The sequence below is a fragment of the Falco naumanni genome, chromosome 1, assembly GCF_017639655.2.
Source record: "Falco naumanni isolate bFalNau1 chromosome 1, bFalNau1.pat, whole genome shotgun sequence".
Classification (NCBI taxonomy): Eukaryota; Metazoa; Chordata; class Aves; order Falconiformes; family Falconidae; genus Falco; species Falco naumanni.
Window position 1 is genome coordinate 116,955,471 of NC_054054.1, and position 11,090 is coordinate 116,966,560.

At 56.9% G+C, this 11,090-nt stretch overlaps 1 protein-coding gene across 1 annotated transcript; it reads left to right on the forward strand.

Moving 5' to 3' along the window:
• The first annotated feature begins 752 nt into the window (after nucleotides 1-752).
• RNF222 (ring finger protein 222) lies at nucleotides 753-1,418 on the forward strand. The gene has a single exon (XM_040604743.1). It carries the CDS (start codon nucleotides 753-755, stop codon nucleotides 1,416-1,418), a length of 666 nt encoding a protein of 221 aa, XP_040460677.1.
• The last annotated feature ends 9,672 nt before the right edge of the window (nucleotides 1,419-11,090 follow it).

The following is an 11,090-nucleotide window of genomic DNA, read 5'->3' on the forward strand; positions in this document are numbered from 1 at the left end:
CTGCTCCCTCTGACTAACAGGAGACGCTGGTCTCTGAGGCTGCACTGTGCTCCAGTGTGAGCGGGGAGCATTGCCCAGCGATGGCAGTGGCCTGACCACCAGCCTGGGACATCCTCCAGCAGCCTGGCTGGAGCCTGGCGTGGGTCCTTGCTGCCTGCCCAGGTGATGGCATGCTCCCTCTCCATCTCCGTGGTGTCCTGTGCTCCCAACTGCCCTGCTGACCTGGCCTCCCCCTGCTCCTCTTGGCCCCTCTGTGTCCCCTGGGATGGGAGCATCTCCCTTTCTGCAGCAGGTTTCTTTGTGGGATGGGGCTTCCCACCCACCCCTGTCTACCGGGAGCTGGCAGTAGTGACAAGAGGCACTCGTGACACAAGCTGAACTTGCTTCACCTGTATGAGGCACGGAGCAGGCAGACACAGCTCCACCCAGGGGGTCATACCTTTTCCCATGTGATTTTGCAGCCAGAGCTTATTGCCCCTGGTGGCTCTGGAGCTTCGGTCCTCCCATCATCTCTCTCTTGCCCCAAGGGCCACACTGAGAAGCTTAATGCTCCTGAAAATGTCCTGCCTTGTTGAGACCATGCCTAGTAGCCATCCACTGCATCTGTTAGGGCAAGAGGGCAAAGACAAGAGAGCAGGGAGGAGGAGGAGAGATGAAGAGATGGATCATGTTAGCCATTGCATCCGAGACCCTTATTAACCCATCTCATCTCTTCCTCGCAGCTGGGGAGCGCCCGTGGCTACAGAGCAGGGATGTCTGAGACCTCGTCCAGCAAGGAGGGTCCCCCGGCTGAGTGCCCAGTGTGCTATGAGAAGTTTCACCCGCTGGAGGCCATGCACCGCAAGCTCAGCTGCGGGCACACCTTCTGCCACGACTGCCTGGTGAAGTGCCTGCTCTCCACCAAGCTCGACGGCCAGGTCCAGAGCAGCATCATCTGCCCCGTCTGCCGCTACGTGACTTTCCTCAGCAAGAAGGCGGCTCTATGGCCACCCAAGGCAGGCACCAATCCCCGGACACTGGAGATGCCTCTGTCACCTTCCTCCTTGTCCCATCTGACCAAAGCAGAAGCCAGCAACACCTTGGTGGTGCCCAGCCATTTTGTGATGCCGGTACAGAGCTTTGATCAGCGCTGCAGCACAGGGAACAGCCCCATGGACTCACAGGGAGACCCAGGAGAGCTGGCGCGGGAAGCCCACATCTTTGTCATCAGCGACCACGGGATGCCACTGGTGGACACGGACTGTGGCTCTCTGGGGGGGAGAAGCAGAGTGGACACACAGAGCTCGGTGTCATCCAGCTCAGCCCTGGGGGTGAAGTGCTGCCAGTCACCCATTGCCCTCGCCGTCCTCCTCATCTTGACTGTGGCCATGCTGGCGGCTGTGCTCCCTTGGCTACTGCTGGTGAAGAGGGACTCGTAGAAGGGATGGGATCAGCTCAGATACTAGAGAGGTGTCACTGATGCTGGGACAGAGCTAGGGCTGGAACCTCTCTTGAAAGACCCCTGGAGAAAGCCCAGAAGCAGCTTCAGGTGAAGCTCTCTCATCTGACATGGGACCAAATGGACTTTCAGACCTTTCTACTGCTCTCCAGGTGCTCGCAGTGTCACTGCTGGAGTTTTCTGCCTCTTTTAGTTAAAATATGGTGGGTCAGACCCTGCTAGTGGGTTCCTCCAGTGTCTTAGCAGAGAGTGTGGTTGCTCCTCCTGCACCCTGGGACAGCATGTGGGGGGGGGGGGGGGGGGGAGAGGGCCACGCTGGTCCCTCCCCTCCATCCCAGCTGCTGGGGGGCTGTGACCATGGCACCCAGGTACCCAGAGCCCAGGGACAGCCAAGGGCTCTGTCCATTGGAGGATCGGGGCTGCCAGGTTGGAGGTCCCCAGGCTCCCCAGGCTGTTGGGGTCAAGGGGTTACGTGATGCAGCCACCCTGGCACAGAAATTCATGGCTTTCTATCCCAAAGATGTGAAGGTGAGTCAGAGCCTCTAGCTACCTGGCAACAGCAGCAGTGAAACCGGAGGATGGACAGAGTGATCCTGGCCCCTGTGAGCTCACCTTCCCCTCTGCCAGCCAGTGCTCCCCTTCCTGCAGAGCCATCAGGTGGGAAGGGATGCCAGCCCATCCCCCAGGCAGTCCCAGCCTTGCCCTCCCCCACATCCCTCTCTGAGCTCCCCAGGATTGCGGCCTTCCTCTCGGTGCCACAAGCACCCCTCCTGCCCTGGGGATGCAGGCGCAGGCAGAGGGGTGCGGGCAGGGAGCTAAACCAAAGGTCTGGACTGTATAAGAAGGCAGATTTGGGATTGCACCCTGCTCTCTCTGCCAGAGCCCTGTGTCTTGGCAGAGCGGTATTTCCTCATCCCTATATTCAGCTCCCAGGAGTTAATACCCAACGGCACATTTTCACCCATGCAAGCAGGTTAGGCGTGCTCAGCCCACGTGCCTCCGGGCTCTGCCGTTTGGGACGGGTCCCACTTAGGGGAGCCTCAGCCCTTCACCCCAGGATCCCTGGTTTGGGAGGGGAGCGGGCTTCTGAGATGCACAGCTAAGAATTGGGACCTTCCATGCCTGCTCCCAGTGGAAGTGGGTGCTGCTGGTCACTCCCGTGCTGGAGCTGCCCACTGATGCTGGGGTCCTTCATTGTGTTTTTCCCAGCTGTGCACCCCAACACAACTTCTGCATCCTCATTGCCACCTTTGTCCTCCTGACCCAGTCCCTGGCCCCGTGGGTGCTGCTCTCAGCCCCATCATTCAGGAATGTGACGCTTTCACGAGCACCCCAACGTGCCTAGGAGGAGCAGGACATCCCTCATCATCGCCCGTGGGAGCCGGTGGCAGGGTGGAAGGCTGGCACATGATTCCCATGCTCCTGAAGAGAGGTTCCCGTTGCATGGCTGAACATGAAGGACAGGCATGGGCAGCAGTGCCACTGAGGAGCTTTGGGATCAGCCAGAACATTTCAGGGGAACAGATAAGAATCACTTGGGGCTGGAAAGGGGTGAGAGGTGTGGGGCAGAGGAGTTGATGGTATCCCAGCCCTTTTCCTGGGGTTACATTCAGGACACGGTGCCCTGCCTGGGCTGCTGGCTGCCCAGCTTCTCCCTGTGATGCTGTTACTGCACTTCCCCACCCCGTGCCTCAGTTTCCCCACCCACACCCAGGGCACAACAACACTGACCCCTGCACAAAGCACTGGGAGATCGCCTGGGGAAAAGTGTTGAGACACTGCACTGGAATGGGAATCCTATTTCATAAGAAATTATTACCTGATAATGACGCGCCCAGGACTCATTATTTAATAACAAACCTTATTATTAGTCTGTCTGGGGAGTTAATACAGAGTACCAGGGAACCAGCCCCTTGGCAGAGGGCTGCTAGGAGGTAGGAATGCTCTCCCCCCCACACCATCTGCATCCCGGGGGACTCCCCAGGGGTTGGGCTGCAGGAACCCACTGCTGCTGGAGCCCTGGAGATATTTGGGCAGGGCAGCAGGGAGAGGAAAGGGCTTCAGTGGCAGCAGGGGGATGAGATGGGGTGTCTTGTGCTGTCTCGGGGCCACACGCTGGACCAGAGGAGAGGGGCTCAGTGGGGTGTTTTCAGCAGGGGCAGCCCGTGCCAGGCACCAAGAGGCCTGGGGTGGGGGTCCAGGGGCATCACCCACCCCCTTTGGAAGCACGGAGGGCATTTGCCACAGGGTGGCACTGCTTGGCCAGGGACGGCTGGCAGGGCTGGCAGGGGCAGGCACGCTGGACCCCCAGCCCCCTGCCTGCGGTGGGTGAGGGCCAGGCAGCAAGAGGCTGGAGATGCCCTGGGAAATCCTGTGCTGAGCATCCACTAGCTCTGCTAGGGGTGGCACGCTCCTGTGCCCGCGGGCACGAGTCAGGGCACGTTCACACCAAGACTCGCTGCATCAGCCTGCATCATGCCTGCTGCTCAGGGCCAGCTGATCGCCCACCATCGCCATGTCCCCACCATCGCTACCTCATCTCCAGGCAGCAGGGCCAGTGTTTGGTGCTCCCAGAGGCATGGGTGTCTGTTGTTTTAGGTTGGAGTCTGCCTGCATCCGGGACAGATGCTCCCAGGCTCTTCCTGTGCAGATGGAAAAGCTGCCATCACCCTGCGTTGTTATTAAAGCTGATGGCCGGTGACAGACCTTCCTGAGCCCTTTTCTGCTGATGGTCCCTGGGGGAGGTGTTTGGATGTCCAGCAAACAAGAGCCCCCAGGTGCTGTACAACTTGTCCCCCCACCAGGCACGTGTCTATTAGAGGATACTGGGGCCATTTCCAGTTCAGTCCAGAGTAACTTAGTGCTGTGGTTTATCATGGTGTCCTAGTGTCCCAAGGATAACGTGCCTGCAGCTCTGGGACACGGATTGGATGGTAGCGTTCTCTGCAGATGTCCACCCTGCACACCACCCGTGGCAGGGACACACGCATAGTCTGCTTTGGCCTCGCCATGTCTGTCAGCAGAGACACCAGCATGGGGCTGTGGGCAGCTGGTTGCTCACTTATGGCCAAATTTGCTGGTGAAGAGCCCCACACAGCACCTTGCACCTCACCTTAGCTGTGGGCTCCCAGTACACAGCCAGCGCTTGTGATTTAAGCTGAGAGCTGCCAGCAGCTCCTGACAGTGTCCTGGGTGCGCTGGCTCCATCATGCCTGTGTGTCACTGGTATTGCATCCCAAATGCCCCCCCTCCCCAACACACACTCACCCCGTGGCTCCCATCAGAGACCCTTCCACACTGACCTACCTGGTCCAGCCCTGCTCATCCTGTACTCTATCCAGCACTGGAGAGGGTTGGGGTCTCCCATCCCAAGTCCACAGGAGGCCCCAGTGATGCTGGAGCCACATCCCCTGCCCACAGATAGGAGCCCAGAGGCCAGGCTCTGCTCATCAGCAGCGGAGGCCACCCAAGGCAGTAACCTGGAATGCATGGGCCAGGCAACTGGTGGAGCCCATTAGGGTGATTACTCCCTAATGCGCATGTGCAGATGAAGCTAATGGCTCTCTCCTGCAGGTAAGGAAGACCAGCCTGCATGCACACAAAATCAAGGGTCACCTCATGGTGTTAGCATAGCTAAAGGCCCAGGGACATGTCCTCCAGGCAGCTCTGGGGGAGAGGACAGGTTGCTGGTGGATAGGGACTTTGTATGCCTCAGTGATAAGGACAAAGGGCTCTCAGGCATGGGGCAAGGTGCTGGAATCCCTGGTGTCAGTTTGGGACTGCCCTGCAAGCACATGGCAAGAACTAAAGCCCAGCCCGGGCTGGGGGTGGGTATTTGTGGGCAGGGGGAGAGCATGTGTGTGTGTATTTGCGTGTGTGTCTGTGTGTCCCTACGTCCAGCAAGCAGCTGCCTGTGTGCATGGGGGGATGTGTGTGACTGTTGGTCCGTGTGTTTCCATGCATGTTGTCATGCCCGTGTGTTTTATTTCCAGCAGCTGCCTATGCATGTGTGCCTCAGCGAGCATTTTCCAAAGAGGTACTGGAGCTGAAGTGAGAGACTGGGCATCTTCCATGCCACTGGCATGGCCCTAGGACTGTGGCACTGGTTGTCCCCATGGAGGGAACTGGTGGACTGATCTCCTGGTGGCCAGCACAGCCATGCTGTGGACCCTGTTTGTGACCTGATTTTAAAGCAAATTAAGTCCCCCTTGTCTTTTAGTTTGGGCATGTCCCATCCCTCTGAACTGTGTAGTGCTCTCATCTCCTCCACCGTGGTGGGGCTGGAGCTCTCCCATCACCCTAGCTGTGCTCAGTGGGGACAACCCAGTCCTGGGCAGGGTCATTAGGGTCCCAGGGTGTGAGAGGTGTTTTCTCTTTTGCTGTAGTAGGAGAGGTCTCCAGGCCATGTTTCTTCCCAGGAGCCCTGCAGCGTGGCCACAGGCTAGATGATCACAGACACATGGCTCTAACTCAGTGGCAGGATGGGCAGGTCACAGCTCTCAGGGTACTGACTCCAGCCCTCAGCCCACTTGCAGTGGGCACCATCTCATGCCATGGATGCATGGCCCCGTCTGTGCTTGGGACATCATGGGACATCCCCAAAACCAGCCTTTCCCACTCGCCCCTGGCAGGTCTCAGGGCTCCTGGGCAATGAGATCCACCAGGCTACGTGATCCCAAATGAGCATCCAGCCTCTGTGCTCTTGGGCACTGCACACTGCAGGCAGGGCACGTTGGCATGTATTGCCAGGCATTGCCACGGCTCATCCAGGCAGGCTGGCTTGGGGACCTTCCCTGGGTGCCAGTTGGCTGGAGAAGGGGCCAGGATGTCTCTGCTAGTGCTGCGATTTTATAAACATGGCTATGTGGATGAAGCTCCTATCTCCTGCTACAGGTTTGGGGAGCCTGTTGAGGGATGACTCGGGTCCATGCAGGGCCTTCTGAGGATGCTTCTCCTCTCATGAGAAGGATGGGGGTACAGATCCATCCCATCAACATGTCCTCTGCCCTCTGGAAAGAGATATCTCCTGCCCTCGTGTAGCCCCTACAGGGACACCAGTCCACACCACGACCACAAGGGTTTAATGCTCTTCTTTTAGGACAGGGCACCAAAACCGCCCCAGGTTTGAGCCATTTCTCCCAAGTACTCAGAGATGAGTATTCACTGGGTGGAGCACTGGTTTGAGCTAGAAGAGTAGTTGTGTGATGAGTTCATGGGGATGAATAGATGGATGGATGGATGAAGTGTCAGGTCAGTATGAGAATGGGTATTAGGCGGAGGTATGCCTGCCTGTGTGAGGATAAAGGGCTGTGGGTGGACCTCCCCAGCTCCCTTTGTGGGATGGACAGTAGGTAAAGCGGGTACAGGGGTGATAGGACTATTCAAGGTGATATAAGCCTTGCCATGACACTGTGGCCCTCATGACCCCCCTCTCTGGTTATGTGGCACCTTGAGTTGTGCATACACCAAGGTCATGTTTCTAGTTCTACCCAGCTGGTGTGGGATGTCCATGTGGATAGGAGAGGGTCCCAGGAAACCCTGGCCAGTGTTGCAAAGGGACAGAGCCAGGACAGCTGAGGAGCTGGCAGGCGTTCCTGATGCAGCATTTAACGTGTTCTGCACAATGTCCAATCATTAACTCTGCCATTCCTGAGTCATCTCCCACCACTGCCTCCACCCATCACCCATGGGATCCTTTAACTCTGCAGGTGGAGATGTACTGCAGGCAATCAGCACATCATGCTAGCTGGCCTGCAGCAGCTCGGGTGCCAGCTGATGTGGCTCCAAGTGTCCTCTGTCATCTCCTTCCCTTCCTCTGCCTGAAAGAGTTGGGGTGGGGTGTCTGCAGGCCACGCTGTGTTCTAGCTATGCCTGTTGGTACCTTTTCTCCTCCCTGTGCAAGCTGATGTCAGATGGCCTGTCATCCGTCCTTCACCCTGCAGTGTGGGCAGGATTCCTGCAGATTCCAGCATGTGCGATTTTCCCTGGCTGGAGAGCCCACACTGCCCTTCCCACACTAACAGCTCCAGATCTTTGCATGATGGCAGCAGGGCTACGAACCCTGAATAATGGCTGCATAATGCATCATTAGCAGGAGAAGGTGGCATTTTTATGGCATGGAGATGGGAGAAGTGGGAATTGTGCAGGGCCCAGGAGTGCTTACCGACCAGACACGTCAGCAGGCTCCATTAGGAGCCAGCCTCTGAAAGCCCCAGCTCCATCAGCTGAGATCTCACCATGAATAATTGAGAAGGTGGCTCCTCCGAGCTCCCTCCCCTCCCCTGCACCGAGCCACGGCCATGGAGAGCAGTGTCATCCAGAGCCTGGAGTGGGGCTGGCCCGGTGTGTCCAACGTGGCTGGTGTGGGACATGGACAGGAGGTGACACTGACCTAGCTGGCTGTCCCTATGCCTGGGTCTTTCCAGCCAAGATCCTTTTGGCTCCATCTCCAGCACGTGGCAGACACCTTTTTACATTGTCCACCTGTGCCAGCGTATGGGGCATGGTGCTGGGCTGGACTCTTCTTCTTGGGCTTTGCAGAAGAGTGGGGTTTTCCAAGCCTGCAAGGGGACTAGGTGTTTGGCAGTGCATGAGGGACTTGGCTAGTGTCCTCACTAGCCCATGGCAGGGGTAGCTCACAGGGCTGAGATCCCCAAGCCCTCGGCTGGGGGATCACGGGGACAGGAGCTGGGCTGGAGCCAGTCCCTTGGTGAGGGTCTGATTTATTCTCCCCTGATGGCTGTTTGCGGCACGGCGCAGCAGAGCCAGAGGAGCATGTAGCCAGCCCTGCACCCCTCTGCATTGCCTGGCAGCAGCACCCTGGGACACATTCTGCGCTACTGGCTGGGGAGGTTTTATGCTTCCCTGTGTCATTCTTACAGATCTTTTTGTCAAAAAATCAGCAGTCTACCATGAAAAAACCCCTGGAATATCATCAAAGGTCTGCACTTTCTTTCCAGCCACTGCTGAAAAATACCTGTAAATATGTTTTCTAGGAAGAGCTTCTTTTCATCAAGTTTTACTTTATGTGATGTCCTGTTTCACAACAGCAAATTGAGCCGGGAAAACCACTCTCCTGGTCTCAGGTGTTACTGCTCTGCTGATGGATGGGCAGTGCTCCCCGTGGTCACTTGCAGCAGACCTGTGTCTGATGCTACCGGTTCTGGGTGCTGGCAGGGATCAGTGATGCTGTGGTGGGGTGTGCCCAGGGGTGCTGCATCACCAGTGCTGGGCACCCAACTCATCCTCTATGGGCAGGTCCTGGCAGGTGTACAGGAACTCTTAGGGATCCTTTCTGCAGCAGAGCTGAAGACAAGCAGGGTTTGTAATCCACCATGGGGTGCCTGAGTGCAGGGAAGTCAGGGGGTTAGTAAGAAGCTACATGCTAAGACACATTTGTGTGTGATAGCAAAGCCCAAGGCTGCTTTACTTAACAGTAAGGTGCCTCCTACAAAACCCATCCTGCCTAGTCAGACGCCTCAGGGCTTGGAGCAGCCAGGCACTGGTACAATCCAGGATTCCAGGTGGCTGCTGTGACATCAGGGATCTCCAGGGACCCAGAGGGGAGCACATCCCTGGGGAGCGCTGATGACTGCACCTGCTGGAGCGATCTTGGCCAGCCCTGGCCCCTGACCTGGTGGAAAGGTTTGGTCCCAAGGTTTTCATTCCCTGGGAACTGGCTGTATCAAGAGTGGGTGGAGAGCAGTCATGAAGCGCTGCTGAGCATCAGTAGTGGCAGTTGTGATTTAGCTTGGTGGCCGCTCAGGGGAAGCGCTAGCCACCAGGCCCAGCTGGACAGCTGAGCCACCCAGCCATCGCTGGTGCTTTGGTGGCTGGTTTCCTCCCAGCCAGGCTCTGGAGCAGCAGCCGGCCCTGGAGATGCAATGGGATGCGGTTGCTGCCAAGGGCCCGCGTGTCACCAGGAGCTGCTCTTCAGCTTTGCATCCAGCGGCTACAGCGAAACCCCCGGACCAGCACCTTTGGCTGCTGTGACATCAGCACCTCCTGCCACCCCTCTTGCTAAGGACTGTGGGGCTTGCAGTTACCTTTCAAATGAGCAGCAATTAGCTTCTGGCTAACACTCCTGGGCTGATGCATTTGGCATGTGGACAGGGCTAAGGCAGGCATCAACAGAGCCCGGTTCGTTAATGGAGGCTGGGAAAAGCAGCGGGGCTGGGCTGGGGGATGGAAGGGGTAGCAAGGTAGCAAGATGCCGGGGAACTGCCCATCCCTTCCCTTCCCTGGCAGCCCCCGAGGCTGCAGGGATGTGTCTCTGCTTCTGCTGGCAGCCCCGAGGCAGATGCCCCTGTACTTCCTCATAAAAAACAAGCAGGATCATGCTTTTCCTCCTATAAGTACCACCACAAACAGCTCCGTGGGGTGAGTGACAGCTTCTGAGTGCGTTGTCACAACAGGCAGCTCAGGGACAAGGTTCTGCCTCTGCCTGAGAGAGGACAAGAGCTCTGGGCTCAGCCCAGCCACACGCTGTCTCTGGTTCCTGGTGAGGGTGTGCCGGTAGCTGGAGATTAGAAAAAATTCCTACTCTTGTCTTCCCTTTTGCCCTGAATCTGAGAATAGGTCTCTATGGACTCAGCTTCAGCCATAAATCTGATCTGGAGGCTCTTCAACAGATCAGTCTTTGTCAGAGACCCTGCATGGGTCACAGCGGGGTCTCGCCCACCCTAACAGTCCTTGAGGTCTATGGAGTTCCAGTCACTTGGAGGAGGGCTGTGGAGGACATGGATGAGGTCTCCATCCATGCTGTGGGTAGGAGGGACCGCAGGCAGCCGAGTTACTAGAAATGAGGAGGAATGGGAGGCAGAACCTCCTGGAACATCTTCCCGGTCTGATTACTGCATAGCAAAGCCAGACCAGGATTCTCTGCATCATTCCCTGTGTCTTGAGAATTTCCAAGCTGTTCTTTATGCTGAGGACACGGGACACTGGACCGGGCCTGCCACTTAGGACACTGGAGGACTTGTGGGGTTGAGAGAGACCTTGCTGGCGTGGCTGGTGTGCTGCAGAAATTTCTGCACTTACATGGCTTTCAAAAGTGTTAAGTTTAACATACAGCCTAACGTGGTTTAGGAGGGTCTCTGAAGGTCTCTGGTCCAGCCTCTGCTAAAAGCAGGGTCAACTTCATAGTTAGGTGAGTTTGCTCAGAACCTTGACCAGTAAAGTCTGGAAATGCTCTAAGGATGGAGATCCACCCTGCCCCCAGCTCTCTACAATCCTGTCCTAGTCTGTGACCACTCTCACTGTAGTTTTTTTAAATTTAAATCCCGTTGAAATTTCCCTCAGTGTATCTCATGCCCATTGCATCACTTTTTATCTGCACCTCTCCGGAATTTGTCTCTGTCTTTTCTCTACCCTATTGGTAAGTCCTGCTGCATCATTGAGATTGAGATATTTGTAGTTGCCCCTGACTTCCCAGAGCACTGGAAAAGCAAGGAGAAGCACAAAGGGTCTCATCTGCCCTTAGGGGCTGTATGTCACTTCCAGGGGTCTGCAACTCAGATCCAGCAGTGGCTGTTTCAGCCCAGCCAGAATACTGGGGCCTCCATGGCCAAGCTCCCCAGCAAAGCCAGACCCTGGTTTGCCTCAACATAGGCAGAAGATGCATGGAGAGACCAGCCTCCAGCTGCGGATGCTG

Bases quoted from the DNA above. Each gene is read 5' to 3' on its own strand.
- RNF222 (XM_040604743.1), top strand. From the start codon at position 753: ATGTCTGAGACCTCGTCCAGCAAGGAGGGTCCCCCGGCTGAGTGCCCA.